The 22435-nt window shown below is 34.5% G+C and overlaps 1 protein-coding gene across 2 annotated transcripts in view; it reads left to right on the top strand.

Moving 5' to 3' along the window:
- LOC126882768 (membrane-bound alkaline phosphatase-like) overlaps window positions 1-22435 on the top strand; it is a 118345-nt gene that overhangs the window by 80908 nt on the left and 15002 nt on the right. The window contains exons 6-7 of one of the 2 annotated variants that reach the window (XM_050647765.1): window positions 5195-5638; window positions 16140-20032. In XM_050647765.1, the coding sequence (XP_050503722.1) occupies window positions 5195-5638; window positions 16140-16345 (650 nt within the window). In that variant the 3' untranslated portion in view covers window positions 16346-20032. Of the gene's footprint in view, window positions 1-5194; window positions 5639-16139; window positions 20033-22435 lie in introns of those variants that run through there. The other variant, XM_050647768.1, reaches the window with a different exon arrangement.

The following is a 22435-nucleotide window of genomic DNA, read 5'->3' as shown; positions in this document are numbered from 1 at the left end:
GCTGATACTTCTTTTTTGCTGCTTTCTATTATATTCTATTCACTTTAATTCAATTCCAATCAATTCGATCTGATTTGATTTATTTTATTTTATTATTAATATATAATATTATACTATATTATAATATAATATATTATATTATATTATTGTATACAGAGCACAGAGTGAGTTTTTTGTATGGATCTCGGAAACGGCTTGCACGATTTTTTTAAATTGTGGTGGGTAAGGGTCTTCTAATGCCGCCGATATTACAGTGGTATTTACGTTGTTGGCAGATCTTCCGATTTTTTCTTTAAATCTAATGAACTTCCTTATTTCAAAAGGAATACCCTGTATATCTTTTGCGTTTTGAAATCCATAAGAAATACTGATATTTTTCATGTAATACTCCCAATACCAAAATGCCTTAATTATAATTTCGGAGTTATTACTACATTTATTTATGAAAAAATATAAAATAAAGTATAAAAATAAACTTTTTCGGTCCGGACAGATGCTATTTTAGCTTCTTTGACTCATTGGGAAGAAAAAAGGTCTTCAGTGATTTTTCTCTAAAGTTGATCTTTTTTGAGTAACACCTCCGAGGCTTCTACAATTTGCAAGCCATAACGGATGCTGAGACTAAGGAAGATGAGGGAATTTTACAATTTATAATTCACGTCCCATTTGCTCAGCGGCATAAAGTTCCAACGAGAATGGTTCCCTTCGTACTCCAATCAGAGTAAACATGTAAATAAAAAATGAATAACCATTTTTAATTTCGTTGCAACACGAAACTACAGCCGCATCATTACTCCAGTTCAATCAGAGAGTGCAGCAAGCACTTCCACCGGTTTCGAAATTTATTAGTCTCTCATCAGGAGGCACATACTATGCTGCTCTCTCTGACCCTACTAAGACAAATCCCGACGTGCAGTCACGGATTACAACGAACGAAATGGTACGGATGCCCTAGCGGTAACTGCTAGCAAAAAAACTAAGTTTTCAATCTAAAAGCACATAAAACAAACATCCAAAAATATTATTATTCTACATCCTACCAGACTGAAAACAATGGGAACCTTCTCTGGTAACACATCCGAGGCTTCTACAATTTGCAAGCCATAACGGATGCTGAGACTAAGGAAGATGAGGGAATTTTCCAATTTATTAGATTGAAAACTTAGTTTTTTTTGCTAGCAGTTGCCGCTAGCGCTAGGGCATCCGTGCCATTTCGTTCGTTGCAATCTGTGACTGCACGCCGGGGTTTGTCCTAGTTGGGTCAGAGAGAGCAGCATAATATGTGAATCCTGATTACAGACTAATAAGTTTCTAAACCGGTGGAGGTGCTTGCTGCACTCTCTGATTAAACTGGAATAATAATGCGGCTGAAGTTTCGTGTTGCAACGAAATTGAAAATGGTTATTCATTTTTTATTTACATATTTACTCTGATTGGAGTACGAAGGGGACCATTCTCGTTGGAACTTTACCGCGCTGAACAGATAGGTCGTGAATTATAAATTGTAAAATTCCCTCATCTTTCTTAGTCTCAACATCCGTTATGGCTTGCAAATTGTAGAAGCCTCTGAGGTGTTACCAGAAAAGGTTCCCATTGTTTTCAGTCTGGTAGGATGTAGAATAACATTTTTGGATATTGTTTTATGTGCTATTAGATTGAAAACTTAGTTTGTTTTGCCAGCAGTTGCTGCTAGGGCATCCGTGCCATTTCGTTCGTTGCAATCTGTGACTGCACGCCGGGGTTTGTCCTAGTTGGGTCAGAGAGAGCAGCATATGTGAATCCTGATGAGAGACTAATAAGTTTCGAAACCGGTGGAGGTGCTTGCTGCACTCTCTGATTGAACTGGAATAATGATGCGGCTGTAGTTTCGTGTTGCAACGAAATTGAAAATGGTTATTCATTTTTTATTTACATGTTTACTCTGATTGGAGAACGAAAGCAACCATTCTCGTTGGAACTTTACCGCGCTGAGCAGATGGGACGTGAATTATAAATTGTAAAATTTTTTATCTTTCTTAGTCTCAACATCCGTTAGGGCAGTGGTCGGCAAACTTTTTATCCAAAGAGCCAAATATAAACATTACAACAATTAAAAAAAAAATTGGTAGCCAAATCTGCTTGTTCAGCAAACTTTTATTACGCTAAATAAAACTAAAGAGTCTAGTCAGTCGGTTAAGATAGTGAAAAATGCTCCCAGCGATATTCCAAAAATAAAAGAACCACATGTTCTACATCAAAAAGTATTCGACCAAAAAATGTTTAAACCCCTTAGCTCCATCCATAACCCCCAGAAAAATTAAAATGTGTTTTTTCGTTTTTTTGGAGATATCTTCGTTTCTAGTCATCGTCGAAACTTCTGTTTTCTTTCGTTTTATAGGGTTTTATTTCCTAAAACAGTGTACTTTTTACAAAATTTTTGTGCGAAAAATCCGCAAAATGCAAAATTTGTTTGTAAATGTTGATATGTAGAACCGAAAAGAGAAAGAACAGCAAACGTGAGCTATTTTAGCTGTTCATAAGAACCAGGAATATTATTTCAAGCGTTGAAAATGATCATATCTTCCTTCTCCAGGTCATTCAAAGCAGACCCCTTCTTGTATTTTTTTTCTTCTCCAATATTTCCAATTCAACACAATGACGTTCGCATTTAGAGCACCATAACTTCTTGTTTTTTAAATCCGGAAATTGTATTTCAAAGCTATTAATGCCAATTTCAAGAGGAGAAAATTTCAGCTCAGTTGTTTGGGGCAGTAGAAGAATTTTTGACAAATGCTAAAGTTTGTAAGTTTGATAAAATCTAATTTATCAGAATAAGATGTAATATTTTTCCTACCAATTTTTTTAAATGAACATATTGCGCTTTCCGTGGATATCTGTGTCAGAGCCGCACCTAAGTAGTCAAAGAGCCACATGCGGCTCCGGAGCCGCACTTTGCCGACCACTGCGTTAGGGCTTGCAAATTGTAGAAGACTCTGAGGTGTTACCAGAAAAGGTTCCCATTGTTTTCAGTCTGGTAGGATGTAGAATAACATTTTTGGATGTTGCTTTATGTGCTATTAGATTGTAAACTTAGTTTGTTTTGCCATCAGTTGCCGCTAGGGCATCCGTGCTATTTCGTTCGTTGCAATTCGTGACTGCATGCCGGGGTTTGTCCTGGTTGGGTCAGAAAGAGCAGCATATGTGCCTCCTGATGAGAGACTAATAAGTTTCGAAACCGGTGGAGGTGCTTGCTGCACTGTCTGATTGAACTGGAGTAATAATGCGGCTGTAGTTTCGTGTTGCAACGAAATTGAAAATGGTTATTCATTTTTTATCAAGTTCAAACCTTATTTTATCAGTTCTCGATAAATAATTTGGGCATATTTCATTTTAAAACATTGTTTTTTAGTTGGTAATAACTTATTAGTTCTATGATTAATGACACTTAATATTTAGGTACATAAAATAAATGATGGACGAGTCTATTACTCCCGTTAAAAGGGGAAGCCGTTATAAGTGTAAACATAACTAACCTTTTTAGTAGTAAAAAAAGTAATATTCTGATTACACCATTCGTGCCTTCTAAAATTTGCAAGCCAACGGATTGCCGGGGCTAAGAAGGCCGAGGAAGATCTATCAGGTTGCATCTCACTACCCGCCTGTCCAGCACGGTAAAGTTTCAACAAAGATTAGTCCCTAATACTCAGAATAGTGGTAGAACTAATACAAATAATAAATATTCATTTCGTTGTGAACCAAAACAAGAGCCGTCTTTCCTTAGTTAGTTCAGAGAGCGCCAAAAGCACTTTAACTAGTTTCTACCCTTATTAAGGCTTCCTCAGGGAGCGCATATTCGAAAAGAAATGATTATTTATTATCACCTAATCTTATTTAAATGGCACTTTAATAAACAATTTGAGATACGCTGATGACACAGTATTAATAGCAGAAACCCCGGAAGATCTCCAAACACTGATAAACAGAATAGTAGAGTGCAATAAAAATATTATGAGTGCGGCGAAAAGTTCGGTTTATCACTTAACATCAAAAAAACAAAAATAATGATGGTGTCGAAATCTCCACAAAATTTTTCTGACATAACCGTATATGATCAAAGAATTGAGCGTGTTAGAAAATATAATTACCTGGGAACTGTGATTAATGAAAACAACGACAACTCTGACGAAATCAAGATCAGAATAGAAAAAGCTAGAGCTACTTTTACCAAAATGAAAACAGTTTTATGCGGAAGAGAGCTAAGTTTAAATCTTAAAATTCGCCTGATGAGATGTTACGTGCTGTCAGTTCTTTTCTATGGAATGGAAGCTTGGACACTGAAAAAGATCGATACAAGGAAAATAGAAGCATTCGGGATGTGGATGTACCGCAGGATACTGAGAATATCGTGGACAGAGAGAGTGACAAACATGGAAGTGTTGCGAAGGATGCAGAAAGAAAAAGAACTTGCGCTTACTATTAAAAAGCGCAAACTGCAATACTTGGGACATATAATGAGGGGACAAAAGTACCAGCTACTACAATTAATTATTCAGCGAAAAATAATAGGTAAAAGATCCATTGGCAGAAGAAAACATTCATGGTTGAAGAATTTAAGAGATTGGTACAAGTGCAGCAGCTGCCAATTATTTAGATCTACGGTATCAAAAATACGCATAGCCCTGATGATAGCCAAACTTCGGAACGAGGATGGCACCTGAAGAAGAAGAATCTTATTTATCTTTTATAATAATTAAATTCACTATCAAAAATGATATATCTATAATACATAATTTAAAATTTAGTTTGCCTCTGACGTATCTGTCAAACTCAAACATAAACAACGTATATGCTTTTTTGATACATACAAACATTATATTATAATTTATTATTATCATTTTAATATAACAAAATTTGTTTAAATCCAAATAATAAATAAATAACATATTTCCTTTATTAATAAAATTTAAATAAGTATATGGATACGTACTTATATTATGATAATAAAGCTAAATCCTAGCGTCACGATTTTGAATGACGCTCTCGCGTCACGATTTTGAATGACACCCAATGCTATTTTATACCCGCCAAAATGCCATACTAAACGATAAGAACTATTCACTTCAAATTATCCTATAGTATGATTTTGATGTAGATCTTCTAGAGACTCTGCAGTTAGAACCAGATCATCGACATATCTAATACTAATAATTTTTAGGTTTATTTGAACCAAACCATATGCCGTACAATTTAGAAAGAGACAACGAAACCGATCCCTCGTTAGAAGAAATGACAGAAGCAGCCATTGAAGTCCTTCAACGTGGACCAGAGGGATATTTTCTTTTTGTAGAAGGCGGTAAGATTGACAAAGCTCACCACGCTAGTGCTCCACATAAAGCGTTGGACGAAACAGCCGAGTTTGCAAAAGCTGTCCAAAGGGCCGTAGAGTTGACTAACGAGGAAGACACGTTGATAGTGGTAACAGCTGATCATGCTCACACCATGAGTTATGCCGGATATGCAAAACGTGGGAGTGATGTGTTTGGGTATGGAGGAATAGCCAATGACGATGACTACTACACTATTTTGAGTTACGCCAATGGTCCGGGATACAAATCGAGGAAAAACAAAAAGCGATATGTGCCATCAGAGGGAGATCTAGGTAAAGTAATTTTAAAACTAGTAATAATTTTTAATTAAGAATATACATATTTTTAGGAACTGTGTGTTGCAAATGTTTGCTAAATGACGCTTAATATTGTTAACTTGTTCTGGCAAGAATCTATTCAAACTTGGTTTTCTTTTGTTTTTCCATAGAGCAGTCAGAATGCGATATTGGTTTATTTGCCCCTCCTATTATTTATATTTGAATTATCGCCGTGTCCATTCCTTCTTGGTATTTTCAAAAGATGAAACAAACTAATGAATATAACTGAAACATCAACAGTAGAGGAGGTATATGGAAACGTAGTCGTTAGCGTTAAAAAAGCTGCAGAAGAAGCACTCGGCTTTAACACTCAAAGAAAAAGTGAAAAACTATGGTGGAACAAAGAAATAGAAGCACTCGTAGAAGAGAAAAAGCAAGCGTATATCAGATGGCTGAGCAGTAAACAACAAAAAGATAGAGATGAATACCTGGAACTCAAAAGAATAACAAGAAGAACAACAGTAAAAGCAAAAAGAGAAATGTGGTATAAGAAGTGTCAGGAAATTAATACCTACCTGGGAGGCAGAAAATGTACAGAAACATGGAAGTTCTTCAATAAAATAAGAACTAACGAAAGGAAGAGCACAAACATTCAATTAATATCCACACAAAAATGGGAAAAGTACTATAGGGAACTACTGACAGAAAATAGGGACGAATACTTAACTCAATCACCAACAGAGGTTAACATTGAAGGAGAAGATATAACAATACAAGTGACAGAAATTATAAAAGCTATAAAAGAACTGAAAAACGGTAGGTCTCCAGGACCAGGCGATATCCCAGCCGAACTAATAAAATGTGGATCACAAAAATTGTTTGAAACCGTCACTTGGTGCATAAATCAATTTATAAATGGTTCTCCCATACCCGACGAGTGGAAAATTGCTTATATTTCGTCGATCCATAAGAAAGGAGATAAGCTTAAATGTGAAAACTATAGAGGGATATCAGTGACTAGTACATTCAGCCGTTTGTATGGACGAATAATTAGAGACCGCATTGAGAAGGAGTACAAAGACCAAGAGGAAGAAGAACAATCCGGTTTTCGAACAGGAAGAAGCTGTACTGATAATATCTTCTGCCTCAAACAACTAATAGAAAAAAAACTAAGCACAAATCAAGAAGCCCACCTCATGTTTATTGACTTGCAGAAGGCGTACGATACAGTTCCTGTAAACAAACTCTGGAACGTGTTACGACAGACGAATATTAGTGTCACCTTAATAAAAGCCTTAAGAAATTTGTATGAAGGGTCAACATCACAAATAAAAACTGGAAACAGATTATCGCAAAGCTTCCTGGTTAATAAAGGTCTACGTCAGGGGTGTTGTGTATCACCGACCTTATTTAAAATATATGTTGCAAAAGCATTGAAAGAGTGGAAACGAAAATGCAGAGGCATGGGCGTAGACCTTGGAGAGATTTGCTTATATACATTGCAGTTTGCTGATGACCAGGTTGTTATAGCAAACGATAAAGATGATTTAGAGTACATGGCAAGGAAATTACAAGAAGAATATAGAAAGTGGGGACTAGAAATTAATACAGATAAAACAAAATACCTGCCAATAGGTACCGAACTATCGAACATCACATTAGAAAATAATGAAATTATCATGCCCTGCGACCATTACACATATCTAGGAATCGTTTTTGACACAACGGGGAAAGATGATGAAGAAATAAAGAGAAGAATAACACAATCCAGAAAAACAATAGGTTGTCTAAACAGCGTACTGTGGAATCATGAAATAGGAAAAAGAAGAAAACACAATATCTACGAATCTCTTATTAAAAGCAGTCTATTGTACGGAGCAGAAACTTGGCGGATAACCGAAAACAACAGAAGAAAACTGGAGGCAGTAGAAATGGACGCTTTTAGAAGATCAGTAGGAGTGTCACGCAGAGAGAGAATACGTAATGATGAGATAAGACAGCGAATGGGGGTTGACGGCTCTCTAACAACAGACATAGAAAGAAAACAGCTGATATGGTACGGACACGTCCAGAGGATGGATAACTCAAGACTCCCTAAAATAATTATGCAATGGGTACCACCAAACCGCAGAAAGAGAGGAAGACCCAAGAAATCTTGGAGAGAGGGAGTAACGAAGGCGATGAGCGCAAGAGATCTTAGAGAGGGCCAATGGGATGATAGAGTGTCATGGAAATTAGGCATCGGACAACGTCGCAAGACGTTTTAAAACCGATTGATAGATAGATTTTCAAAAGATAAAAAATTTAAACATTTTTTTAATATTCTATGATATCTCACAAAAAAGAAAAAATTCCCCATCCATATCCAGAAACATATTGCCGAAACAAGTATCATTTTATTAGAGTTTACTGAAAATTATTTTTGAAGGTATACTTCTTTACGATCGAGAGTGAAATTTTATAATACCGGGCGCATGAGCACACAGACAGTATGTAGTTCGTTGCTAATCTTTCAGGATATGTATGTATCAGCGCTGTCAGCGCAAATAAGTCATTAAAAGGATATATTAGTGTTTTTAGTAAATGTACTATTAGTACTATTAGTAAATGTACTAAATGTATTATTTATTATAATTTTTGTGTCTTTGAATTTGTCTTCCTCGGGAATAATATATTTTATAGTAATAGTAAGTATATTTAAAGCATTTTTGTATACTTCACTTGGTCTATTAAATTTGTCAGTATGTATGAGAAACCTTGTAACCTGTTAAAGCGAAGGAAATATTGCTCAGTGGGAGAGCGTGTGACCGGAGATCGAGAGGTCCCGTTTTCAAATCCCGGACGATTCATATTCTTTTTTTTATTTTTGGTATCGTTTTAATAAAAAAATTTTAAAAGTGGTAGGTAAGAAAAATAGTTTAATATTTAAATAAAATACAAATAACCTGTTAAGTATATTTATTTCTTTGAAATTATATAATAGAAGTACAACTTCTTACGTGCGTACAAAGTACACACACATTATTTTTTTCTAATATGTAATAAATCTAAACGGGAACTGGTGTATGTTTTCAAAAGACTGATAGTGTGTAAATTAATTTATTAAATCAGCTAAGTACTTTCAGCATATTAATGCCATCATCAGAGCTATCCTATAAAAAGACTAAGTTGAAAAATCTTATTCATAAAAAATTATAAAGTGAAACTTACGTCTTATAGGTGTAAAAACCTCAAAAGAAGAGAAAACTTCGAACAAACACATTCTATATTTTAAAAATTAACCCAGGGATATAACCACTGGTTAGGGTAAAAAACCCTTAAATGTTAAAAATCACATTTAATGTGTTTTTTTTACAAAATGGCCACCATTCGTACAAAGAACAGCTGTTACTGACAATATTCAAAACGACAGCCTGCTGACGGAAACAATAGTTCCTAGCGACATCTGTGTTATTAAAATTATTTAAAATTTTTGAAAATGACTAAGTTGTCATATGTAGTTAACTAATTGGTATGACGTTAAAGTTAATATGAAAAACTAAAGTTAAATTTAAATGACAATTGTTAAGTTTAAATTAAAGTTAAATGTGAAAATAATCAAATTATCAAAGTATTATTCATTATTAAAAAAAACCAAACAACCAGTCAGTTCTGACCAAATATAGAAGTGAGATAGATGAAAACCAAGGAGAAGCACCGTTGGACAAGCTCAGAGTTCCAAAACTGTTTGAAAACAATATTATTATTAAAAAAGCCAAATCGAAAATATTTAATTTAATTGTAATCAATGAAAGAAAATTCAAATATGTTATAAAGTAATGTTCAAAAAACTAGAGCAATTGTTGGGCATGCTGAATATAACAGTATTAAAGAAGCTTCTTAAAGATTGGATCAAATTTACAATTTAATTGAACCTGGGTGTTAACACAATTTTGAGGATTTCTTTTTAATTCCCTGCTAATTTCTAAGTCTTCTAATAAATTCATTTTTGTATAGTTGTTAATGGGTATACTATGTAGAATCCTACTATCTCTTTGGGGACTGAAGTTATGTTTAGAAGCATGTAAGTGATTGCCAAAACTAGATTTGTCAATCTTAGACAAATGTTCTTTGATGCGTGTTTCCAAAGGTCGCATAGTTCTCCCCACATAGGTAACAGGGCAGTCTCCACAGGACAATTTGTATATACCACTTTTTGATGTTTTTCCAATTTTATCTTTGGTGTGAGAAAAAATAGATTTGATATTTTCCTTACATTTGAATGATAGTTTAAGGTTGGGGATGTTATTTAGGATTTTGGCTATATTATCTGAAGGATAACCTATGTATGATATTGATCTATACATAACTGCTGTAGTGGAATTATTAAGAACAGGATTGTAAGCTAGGGATCTATTCCTTTTACTCCTTAATTTGTTGAGGATGTTATCAACTAAAGTAGGGGAGTAACCATTACTATATGCAAGTAGTTTGATAATATCAACTTGCATATAGTAATGGTTACTCCCCTACTTTAGTTGATAACATCCTCAACAAATTAAGGAGTAAAAGGAATAGATCCCTAGCTTACAATCCTGTTCTTAATAATTCCACTACAGCAGTTATGTATAGATCAATATCATACATAGGTTATCCTTCAGATAATATAGCCAAAATCCTAAATAACATCCCCAACCTTAAACTATCATTCAAATGTAAGGAAAATATCAAATCTATTTTTTCTCACACCAAAGATAAAATTGGAAAAACATCAAAAAGTGGTATATACAAATTGTCCTGTGGAGACTGCCCTGTTACCTATGTGGGGAGAACTATGCGACCTTTGGAAACACGCATCAAAGAACATTTGTCTAAGATTGACAAATCTAGTTTTGGCAATCACTTACATGCTTCTAAACATAACTTCAGTCCCCAAAGAGATAGTAGGATTCTACATAGTATACCCATTAACAACTATACAAAAATGAATTTATTAGAAGACTTAGAAATTAGCAGGGAATTAAAAAGAAATCCTCAAAATTGTGTTAACACCCAGGTTCAATTAAATTGTAAATTTGATCCAATCTTTAAGAAGTTTCTTTAATACTGTTATATTCAGCATGCCCAACAATTGCTCTAGTTTTTTGAACATTACTTTATAACATATTTGAATTTTCTTTCATTGATTACAATTAAATTAAATATTTTCGATTTGGCTTTTTTAATAATAATATTGTTTTCAAACAGTTTTGGAACTCTGAGCTTGTCCAACGGTGCTTCTCCTTGGTTTTCATCTATCTCACTTCTATATTTGGTCAGAACTGACTGGTTGTTTGGTTTTTTTTAATAATTAATAATACTTTGATAATTTGATTATTTTCACATTTAACTTTAATTTAAACTTAACAATTGTCATTTAAATTTAACTTTAGTTTTTCATATTAACTTTAACGTCATACCAATTAGTTAACTACATATGACAACTTAGTCATTTTCAAAAATTTTAAATAATTTTAATAACACAGATGTCGCTAGGAACTATTGTTTCCGTCAGCAGGCTGTCGTTTTGAATATTGTCAGTAACAGCTGTTCTTTGTACGAATGGTGGCCATTTTGTAAAAAAAACACATTAAATGTGATTTTTAACATTTAAGGGTTTTTTACCCTAACCAGTGGTTATATCCCTGGGTTAATTTTTAAAATATAGAATGTGTTTGTTCGAAGTTTTCTCTTCTTTTGAGGTTTTTACACCTATAAGACGTAAGTTTCACTTTATAATTTTTTATGAATAAGATTTTTCAACTTAGTCTTTTTATAGGATAGCTCTGATGATGGCATTAATATGCTGAAAGTACTTAGCTGATTTAATAAATTAATTTACACACTATCAGTCTTTTGAAAACATACACCAGTTCCCGTTTAGATTTATATAGAAGTGTGTACAAGTCAAACAGTCTTTTTCTATTTAATATGTAATAGTTGTTGTCTGTGACACATTTAGTTATATTTCTCCCTCCTCCTCTTTACCATTAGATGAGATCTTGTCAGAGCGTAGTGACACTCTAAATACGCCTTTAAATAAATTTTACTCCTTTTACTGACTGCAATCCTTTCTGAGATGGACGGTTTCATGTACGAATTTTCCCACCAGAGTCTTCATTTGGTCTGACCATCCATCTGGTTGTATATATTCTCCTTCGTCTTCTGCCTTCTACCTTTCTTCTTCTTCTTCTTCTTCTTCTTCTTCTTCTTCTTCTTCTTCAGGTTCCTTCCCCTATCGGAGGTTGGAAATCATCATCGCTATTTTAATGTTATTGGCCGCACTTCTGAATAATTCTAATGAGCTGCAACCGAACCACTCTCTCAAATTTCTTAGCCAGGATATTTTGCGTCGTCCTGGGTTTCTCTTCCCTTGTATCTTCCCTTGCATAATTAACATAAGTAATACGTACTTCTCGCCCCTCAATATATGACCCAGATATTGAATCTTTCTAATTTTAACAGTTTTTATTACTTCACATTCTTTCTTCAATCTTTGTAACACCTCTATATTAGTTATTTTTCAGTCCACGATATTCTGTGGATTCTCCTGTAGCACCACATCTCAAAGGAGTTTAATTTTTTGATTTCAGATTGTTTTATTGTCCACGCTTCCATGCCGTATAGTAAAGTAGAAAAAACGTAACAACGTAGCATTCTTGTGCGGATCTCTAGATTGAGGTTACGGTTGCAAAGTAAGTTCTTCAATTTTATGAACGTGTTTCTTGCCATTTCTATTCTAGATCTGATTTTTTTTTGTTTGATCTCCATCTTCGGTTAGCCACGTTCCTAAATATTTATATGTTGTTACTCTTTCGATCATTGTATTATTGATGATCAGGTTATCTACATTTTGTGGTTTTTTGAGAATATCATTGATTTCGTTTTCTTGAGATTCATTTGCAGTCCGTACCTTTCACATGCATTGTATACATGTTGTATTATGTACTGTAAATCTTCCAAGTCACTTGCAAATATGACCGTATCGTCCGCATATCTAATATTATTAATGCTATTTCCGTTGACCAAAATACCTTCCACAATATCCAATAAAGCTTCTTGAAATATCACTTCACTGTAGACGTTGAATAAGAGTGGTGAATGTATGCACCCTTGTCGAACTCCTTTAAGTATACTTACTTCCTCTGTCAGTTCTCCTTCGACTCTTACTCTTGATTTCTGATTTTGATACAGATTCGATATAATTTGTAGATCTCGACTATCTATGTTTTTGGTCTTAAGAATACTTAAAAGCTTTTCATGTTGACTCTGTCAAAAGCTTTTTTAACATCTATGAAGCAAGCATATATGTCCTGATTCATATCCAGACATCGTTGTGTCAGAACATTGACTCCGAGTAATGCTTCTTTAGTTCCTAGACCCTTTCTAAAACCCATCTGTGAATCACTTATTTCTTGTTCTAATTTCACGTGGATTCTGTTATGTATAATTTTAAGGAAGGTTTTCAATGTGTGGCTCATTAATGCAATTGTCCGATAGTCATTGCAATCTTTAGCATTTGTGATTTTTGGAATAGAACAAAAGTTGAGAGAATCCATTCTTTGGGTATGTGTTCCGTCTGGTATATGGAGTTAAAGACGTCTACCAAGACATCAATATTATCATCATCAATTATCTTCAATAGTTCAACTTTCAGTTTCTACCTTCAACTACTTTCTACCTTTCACTCTACTACTAATATTCCCCGTATGCTTAATTCACTTTTTTAGTAGCTTGTCTTTTTTATTAAGCACTTTTCCAATTCACAGGTTGGTTCTCTATTCTATCCAGGACACGGATAGGAGTCCTCTGTAGACCCACGTTCCGAAAGATTCGATCTTGATTCTACAGAGTTTTTTGAAAGTCCTTGTTTCAGCTGCGTATATAGCAATGGGAAAGATAATGGCATTGACCAACCTGAGTTTAATTTTCTTTGTTATTTTTCCTTCTGTTCATTTTTAATTAATTTAGCTGTTTCTGTTCGGGCCATTGCTAGTCCACGGAGCTCAAATCTGTCTATTACTTCGAAATTCGCCAATTGGTGTATGTGTAGTAGATTATCATTTGCCTTTCTCCGATCATTAATTTTGTTTTCCCGGTGTTGATCGGAAGTCTGAATTCTTTATTTATCAGGCTTAGCCGTTGGGTGATAATAATCATTTGGACTTCATTCCCTGCTAGTATAAGTGTGTTATCTACGTATCGTAGGTTACTGATTTTCCTGCCAACTATAGTGATTCCTCTATCCCATTACTCTAGTACTTTCCTCATTATAGATTCAGGATATATGTTATATAATAATGGTGATATTGTGCAGTGTGAGAAGCTCTATGTAGTGACTTTATAATAGAGTCAACTAGTTGGGAGACACTGAATCGAAAGCATTTTGTGTAATCTAGGAAACACAGCATTATTAGCATATTCTCTCGCTTTTTATGTTATCTGTCTGGTGTTCAGTAATCCTTGGATTACGAACAAGGAAAGAAGACGGAGAACAGGAGTGAGAGATGCCATAGAAAGAATTATTACCGTTAAGTGTAACTGGACGGGGTACATAGCTAGAATGCCGGATAATAGATGGACACAGCGAATAATACACTGGAGACCAAGACAAGAAACATATCGAGATAAGCATAAGCGTAGATGTCCTTCGCCAACAAGATGGTCTAATGAAATAAAACGGATCCACAAAAATTGGATGCAACCAGCACAAAACAAAAATACGTGGAAAAGGCTGAGGGAGACCTATATCCTGTAATTCACATCATACTGTGCATAATTTAGTATTACCAATTTCCATCATTACTTTCACAGTCTCCGCTGGTGGTGTCATTACTCCCTGGGTTTTTTGTTTCTTAGTTGAGAGTCTTCTCTCATGCAGCTCGTAAAATTATCGGTTCTGCCTCTTTTATTGTATGATTTTTTTGTGTTCTGAGATTGATGTATCTTTTGAATTGTCTTAGAATAGATCTATTAGTAATACACAGATGGGGTTCAGAAAAGGGCAAAGTTCTCGAGAAGCTCTCTTCGGTTTGAATGATGTTACACAAAGATGTCTAGACGTTAATTAAGAAGTACATGCATGTTTTATCGATTTTAAAAAAGAGTTTGACAAAGTGCGCCACGATAAGCTAAGAGACATTCTTGAAAGAAAAGACATAGATAATAAAGATCTGCGAATAATTCTAATATATATTGGAATCAGAAAGCTTACATCAAAATAGAGAATGAGACATCACAAGAAATAGAAATACGTCCGAAATTTCGGACCTATCAGTCCATCATCAGTGAATTCATATATACTTGCTAAATAGACCCAGAACCAAACAATGGTTGTACAGTGGAACCCCGATAAGTTGGCATCCGATAGTCCGAAAATCCGGCTAACCCGGACCGATTTTCATCAGACAAAACAAACATTTTTTCACTTTGACTCAGTTTTTACCACGAAATAAACAATACTGAATAAAACTGTAATTAATTTAGATATACATACTGTGTATATGTATTTCATGTTTTTGCAATTATAATGGAGTTTATCTGTAAGTAAACCGTATTTTATTAATTTTTACCATATTCTCCGGCTATCCCGGATTTTCGATAACCCGGATCGGCCACGGTCTCCATTAATCCGACTTATTGAGGTTCCACTGTACTTATAATTTAATCTACATTATAGTATCGTAAAATTGGAAAAAGTTAAAAGAATACCTCTGGGAACATGGTGAAACTCTAAACGAGAAACCCTAACCAACCATCTTGGGCCAACGAGGTCTGCCAAATGGCAGACATGTTTTATTTGCCTCTTTTAATATTTGAGGGTTTTCCGTGTTTATTATATGGATATTGAATTCCTCCTCAATATTTACCCTTAGCTATTTTGCCTGATGTGTTTTTACTTTTGTACAATAATTCTAGTCTGCAGTTCATTTTAGCAGCTTATGATCTGATCCACACTATGCTGCAGGTATAGGTTTTTCGTTCCTTAGTGAGATTTTCTATCTTTTCAGCACGAGTAGGTATGATTTGATTTTTGTGTTTTTTGTTTGAAATAGTCCACGTTTGCTCAGTTGTTCTTGGTCTCTTTTATCTGTTGATATATTTATGATCGGTATGTCATAAAAACTAAGGCTTTGATCTTTTTATGTTCTATTATGACTATCCATTTTCTTCCTTTTTTATATTTTTTCAATTGTTATCGTTATCGTTATTCTTTAAATAATTTTCCTTTTCTTTTTGTTCTGTTTTAGGATTTGACTTATCTTCCTCCTGTTTTTGTAAATGTACTTTTTACAATTTATTATCTAACTAGAGTAGGTACACATATTGAACCATATTATGCACATTTTTTTAATGGCAAATTCATTGACTATCGTAATTCTGTATATTATTTATTTTCTATTCATTCTGGAATGGCTTTAAAAGAAGTGGAAATTTTGATGTTAGTGTGTATTTGAAAATTCACCATCGGCTTTGCATGAACTAATTCTTATTTCAGATAAAATCAGTACCAAATGGCCAGCATTAGCTCCTCTTCGTGTGGAAACTCATGGAGCAGACGATGTTGGTATTTTTGTAAGAGGACCCAAGGCTCATCACTTTACCGGAGTAATGGAACAGAATGTACTTCCACATTTAATGGCGTTAGCAGCATGTGTGACCGAAAACTCTTTATGTGATAATAATTATATAAAGGAACCTTAACAAACTAGCATTACAATGTCTTTAATTGTAAAAAAACTAATATGTCCACCAAATAGTGATACTGATTGTGATATGAAAATTGTAATTATATTGTAAATATAATATCATAGGAGAGAACATTTTGCCGGCAATATTTTCGACTGGTATGAAAGTTTGTTGCCTGGTATAAATTAAATTTTGACAGTTACATCACGAGACGTCAGTCGAGTAATTTCGTCAAAATTTCATAAGCGAAAATTGCCAAAAGGCAAAAAACTTGAATAAAACCAGAAGAAAATTTTGCTGGTATATAATTTTCTCTCGAGTGATATTCGACAAGACTATTTCACGCGACAATTAATGCATCATATCAACGAAACATAATCTTTATTTATTTGTTAACAATATTAAATGTACAATTATTATAAACCATAGTAGTTTGCCTATTCTTTTCTACCAATGCATGATTTTGTGCATAATTGATTTGGGAACTCGAAAGTCCAGCTTCATTTGTTGTTCTGAGCTTTTCGATCAACTTCTGGTGGTGACTGGAATCCAGCCGCAGATATGGTTTTAAAGAGCTTGCATTTGAGTGACCCGTTAATTTAATTAACTCCTGTTCGGAAACACCTTGCTTGAACAAGGCTGACACAGCTGAAGTTCGATGAGAATGGTTTGTTATTTTATTTTTTTTTTGTGTCTATTCAAATTTTTTTAGCTGAAATTTTTGTCCACTTAGATATGGCGTTGATTCCAAGTGGACAGTCTTTGAACCAAGATCCATCCTTCCAGTTGGGGTGAACGGTTAGAAAAAGAATGTCTGATAAAATCTTTGGTCGCCTTTTTCCCATTAATTTCAAAAATAATCTAACTGGGCATAAATTTTCGTTTGATGAATTTCTTACCAGCCATTTGCTGCTTGCCAAACTTTTCGAACCGCCTTGATTTGTTTTGGAAAAAATGCTGTTGTATTCAATTCGGCCTGTAAATTCTCCCCTAACATCATATTCCTTCTGGAAAAAGTGAATCTTGCAGTTTACGGCCTCATTACCTCTCCAAGCAGGTTCAAATGAGCAAAGATGAAAAAACTTTTTTTGTGCTCCATCGGGGGTTTCCTCGTCGTAGCTTTGGATGATTTTGAATGGTTCTTCGGTGGATAATGCTTTTGAACCGAATTTTCTTTTTTCTTGAACACTTTGATGCTGCCTCCGGTTGGTATCTCTGGCCAATCTTGCACATGTGAAAAATATGTCTGTAAAAGGGTCGATTTTTGTGCCGTACTCCGTAAAATATTTTTCTTGTACCATTTTTGCTGTAGTACTCCACATTGACTTTTCAGACGATTCTTTATAGTGTTCGCCATTGCATTTTTTCATGTTAAAGGCATAATTCTCGAGAATTTTTGCTAGTTCTCTTATGGTAGTAAATCTTTCAAGCATAAAATTTCTCACCCGTAGGAACTCCAAAAATTGGGTCCAAATAGAGCTTCCGGACCTCTGCGTGTTCAATGGGAAATTTTCCGAAACCAATTTTTTTATTTCTTCATCTTACTGGCATCAAAATCTTGATTTTTCGTGGGGATTCATTATATCTGTCAAAAATTAATTACGCCTCAATGAAGTTTGTCAAACTGACAACAAGATAATTACCAGACATCTTTGTGACGGATCTGTCATAATTTTGTCGCTGAGAAATCACGAACTGGGAAGGAGTTTTGTCAATAAGAAATGTGGCGTTGCTATGACATTTTATCAGTTAAAAATAGTCTAGTGAAATAGTCAATAATATAAACTATAAAAGCTGCATTACGACGAACAGCTATGTATGTACAGTTACGATCACTGAATAGTTTACACTGTAATTTTTATATTGTAATACCGTAAAATTGCAGTGTCGTACGGATTTGATAAATGTCAAAGTCAAAAAATTTCAAAAAGTCAATGCTTGTCAAAAATTTTGCGAGTGTTGAAAAATAAAATAAAATTTTATCAAACTCCTGCAAAATGGTTAGAATGCATTTGAATAATGCGCAAAAAGCAAGAGCAATTGCCAAACTCGAAGAAAGTTGGTCACTAAGGCAAGTTGCTGCAGATTTGAACGTGAACCATAATATGTGAACTCCACAGATCAACAAGATGAGATGTTAGTAGATTATTTGATAGAGAATCTCCTTTTGGCACAGTGGACTGATAAATTGTGCAGCTGCAGGGAAACCTTTTTGACTGAGGATCACAAGAGGAGACGAGTTGCATTTTGTAAGAAATTTATAAACCGTGAAGAGACCTTTTGGTCTAGGGTTGCATTTTACTTCATATAACAATGGTCGAGTAAACAGTTTATACGCCGAGAAATCAAAGGTATGATGAACAATTTACGCATCATTTAACAAATAGTGAAGGATTCTCGGTCAACGTGTGGGGATGGATAAGTGCTAAAGGCCCGAGCGTTTGTTATCATATAGAAGAAAAATTAACAGGATTACATTACAAACATATTCTTGAGAACACAGTGTTGCCATCGGTGATCCAGAGATTCCCCAACAACGACTTCACCTTCCAACATGACAATTGCCCGGTGTATTCGAGTAGAATTGTTCGAGAATGACTGGAAGAAGCTCATGTTAATGTTCTTCCGTGGCCTTTCCCAAGTGCAGACTTCCCTCGTCGAAAATGTGTGGGCAGAGTTAACAAAGAAACTAAATGAAAGAAACCTTAGAAAGACCACGAAATATAATTGAATTATGGGAAGCAATTGAGCAGGCATGGGAAGAGCTTGTTGACTACATGAGGGGACTGGTGCTATCTATGAACATAAGACTGCAAAGTTGTATAGACAATAATGGAGCTTCCACCAAATATTAATTATTGTTTATTATTTATCATTATATATCATTATTTAATATAAAATAAATTTAAAATAAAATGGATATTTTAAAACCAAACTTCCTTATTTTCGTTTTTAAAATCATAATCTATTTTAATCAAAAAAAACTTCTTTCTATACTTTCCATTTTGTTAAATTTTGTAAAATATAATATTTTGATTTTTTAATTTTAATCGACCTGTTGTAGGTACACCGCTGGTAACGTCACTTTGACGTAAAAGTTGCGTTTAAACGAGGTAAAAATTTAAAAAATCGGCTTCTAGATACGTAAGCCTGTAAACTATTCAATGACCGTAACTGTACAGCTGGTTCCTAAAAAAACTGTTACGCCTCTTAGTAAGATTTAAACATTTTGAGCAGTGTATGATTGGTCTGACATTATATTATATTTATTATGACAGACAAATAATAAAATAAACAAACAAACAGCCATTTTTAGAGGTTGAACAGAATAAGTTATCTGACAAATTTTAAGATTTGGCAGTGACAGTGACAGCATGTAGGTACATAATAAGCATTTATCCTTCAAAATACACTGCTCAATTTTCTACAAAATACGCTTTAAGAGTCGTATCAGTCTTTTTTGGAATCAGCTGTAGGTACATACCATTTACTGACAATTTTTAGTATTTTTTTATTTAAGTTAAATTCCTCGACAAGTAAGGCCGTTGGCATGGTACAGTTGATTTCGTAAACATATTTTAGTATAATGTGTAGTGTGTGTTGAGTAAATGTCTTGTTACTTAGTAAAGTCAACTGCATTGTCCTTACAAAGAGACGCTAATTGTATCTTATTTATGCTTACATAAAACTATTGAATTATTATTCGTCTTATGTTAACATGCCCTCATTTTCACCATCATTCAGTAGGAGTAGCAGGCGGTGCTTGCTTATTTCGATTTTTGATCTAAATTTTGTGAAATTACTAGATCACCTTTCGTGTCTTCTTCGTTATGGGTTGTTGTTTTGTATTTGTTGTCCGTTTTTATTTTTGGTCATTTTGCTTACGTGCTGGTCCACCTCTCTTTTCTGTTTTTTGTCCATCTCATTATGCCGTCGCTTTAGCACTGTTCTCTTACTTAGTGTGTCACTCACTTCTGTCTTTCTTGGTATGTCATTTAGTCTGTCTTAGATTAAAGATCTTAGTATCAGTATACGCTGTGAGCTCGTACGTAGAGGGGATATTTAAAAGTTCGTGAGCGCCAGTAGTGACAAGTCAGGGAACCTTTCCTGGAAATTTGACATAAATGTCAAAGTGATTAATTTAAAATTGAAATTAAAAACATTAATTAGAAAAAATATTAGTTGGTCAAAGCTGTGGTATATATTTTTACCTTAAATATACTTACGTTTTAGATACTGAATTTAAGATTTTTTAATATTCCGTAATAATATGTAATTATAAATTAATCTATTAATCTTAGCGCCATGAACACGATAGTTGTGAAAGTATCTGAAGTAAGAAATTAATATTTCATCAATAGAGCGTCAAAATGATTAGCAAAATCTTTAAAAAGTCGATTACAATTTAATTATTTTTTTGGGTTGTAAATATTAAGCGATAACAATTAAATAATAAATTTAAAAATTACCGGCGAAAGCTGCATTAGTAATCCGCTAGTGGCGACACCAGCGAAGCTCAGAGCTTCTTTATTACTTTACTTGGTCGCATGAATGATTTGTAAATTTTGCACTACTTTCTATCGTACATTGGTACCATTGTACCATTTTCCAGATGGAATATTTAGGGTTTACAATATTGTAGAGGATTTTTGGCTAGTGTTTTCACTTCATTTTTCAAAAACATATGCAACACACAATACACAAACACTCCCACGCACAGAACCGCATAAAGCATAATGTAAATAACGCAGATTCACACAAAATAATCAGAATTTGATATACCATACGGCATAAAACATCCAAACTCAGATCTTTTCAGCCAAAGAATGGCTGTTATCTACAACACCATGGCCAACATGTCAACATTAGTTTTGATAAGACATAACCTCCTCAACACGTTGGCGGTTATATACTCTTTCAACACATAAAAAATGAATAACCATTTTCAATTTCGTTGCAAAACGAAAATACAGCCGCAACATATTCCAGTCCAATCAGAGAGTGCAACAAGCAACTTTACCGCGCTGAGCAGATGGGACGTGAATTACAAATAAATTGTAAAATTCCCTCATCTTTCTCAGTATCAGCATCCGTATGGCTTGCAAATTGTAGAAGCCTCGAAGGTGTAACCAGAGAAGGTTCCCATTGTTTTCAGTCTGGTGGGGTGTAGAGTAACATTATGTTGCTTTATATGCCGTTAGAGTGAAAACTTAGTCTTTTGGTAGCAGTTGCCGCTAGGGCATCTATGTAATTTCGTTCGTTGCAATCCGGGACTGCACGCCGGTGTTTGTTTTGGTTGGATCAGAGAGAGAGCAGCATATGTGCCTCCTGATGAGAGACTAATAAGTTTCGAAACCGGTAGAGGTGCTTGCTGCACTCTCTGATTAGACTGGAATATGTTGCGGCTATATTTTCGTTTTGCAACGAAATTGAAAATGGTTATTCATTTTTAATTTATATGTTTACTCCGATTGGAGTACGAAGGGAACCATTCTCGTTGGAACTTTACCGCGCTGAGCCGATGGGACGTGAATTATAAATTGTAAAATTCCCTCATCTTCCTTAGTCTCAGCATCCGTATGGCTTACAAATTGTAGAAGCCTCGGAGGTTTAACCAGAGAAGGTTCCCATTGTTTTCAGTCTGGTGGGGTGTAGAGTAACATTATGTTGCTTTATATGCCATTAGAGTAAAAACTTAGTCTTTTGGTACCAGTTGCCGCTAGGGCATCTATGCCATTTCGTTCGTTGCAGTCCGGGACTGCACGCCGGGGTTTGTTTTGGTTGGATCAGAGAGAGCAGCATATGTGCCTCCTGATGAGAGACTAATAAGTTTTGAAGCCGGTAGAGGTGCTTGCTGCACTCTCTGATTAGACTGGAATATGTTGCGGCTATATTTTCGTTTTGCAACGAAATTGAAAATGGTTATTCATTTTTGATTTATATGTTTACTCCGATTGGAGTACGAAGGGAACCATTCTCGTTGGAACTTTACCGCGCTGAGCAGATGGGACGTGAATAATTCTACATAATTTTACAATTTATAATAATTATTATAAATTGTAAAATTCCCTCATCTTCCTTAGTCTCAGCATCCGTATGGCTTGC

The sequence above is a fragment of the Diabrotica virgifera genome, chromosome 1 (genome assembly GCF_917563875.1).
Source record: "Diabrotica virgifera virgifera chromosome 1, PGI_DIABVI_V3a".
Classification (NCBI taxonomy): Eukaryota; Metazoa; Arthropoda; class Insecta; order Coleoptera; family Chrysomelidae; genus Diabrotica; species Diabrotica virgifera.
This window is presented reverse-complemented; position numbering and strand designations above follow the sequence as displayed.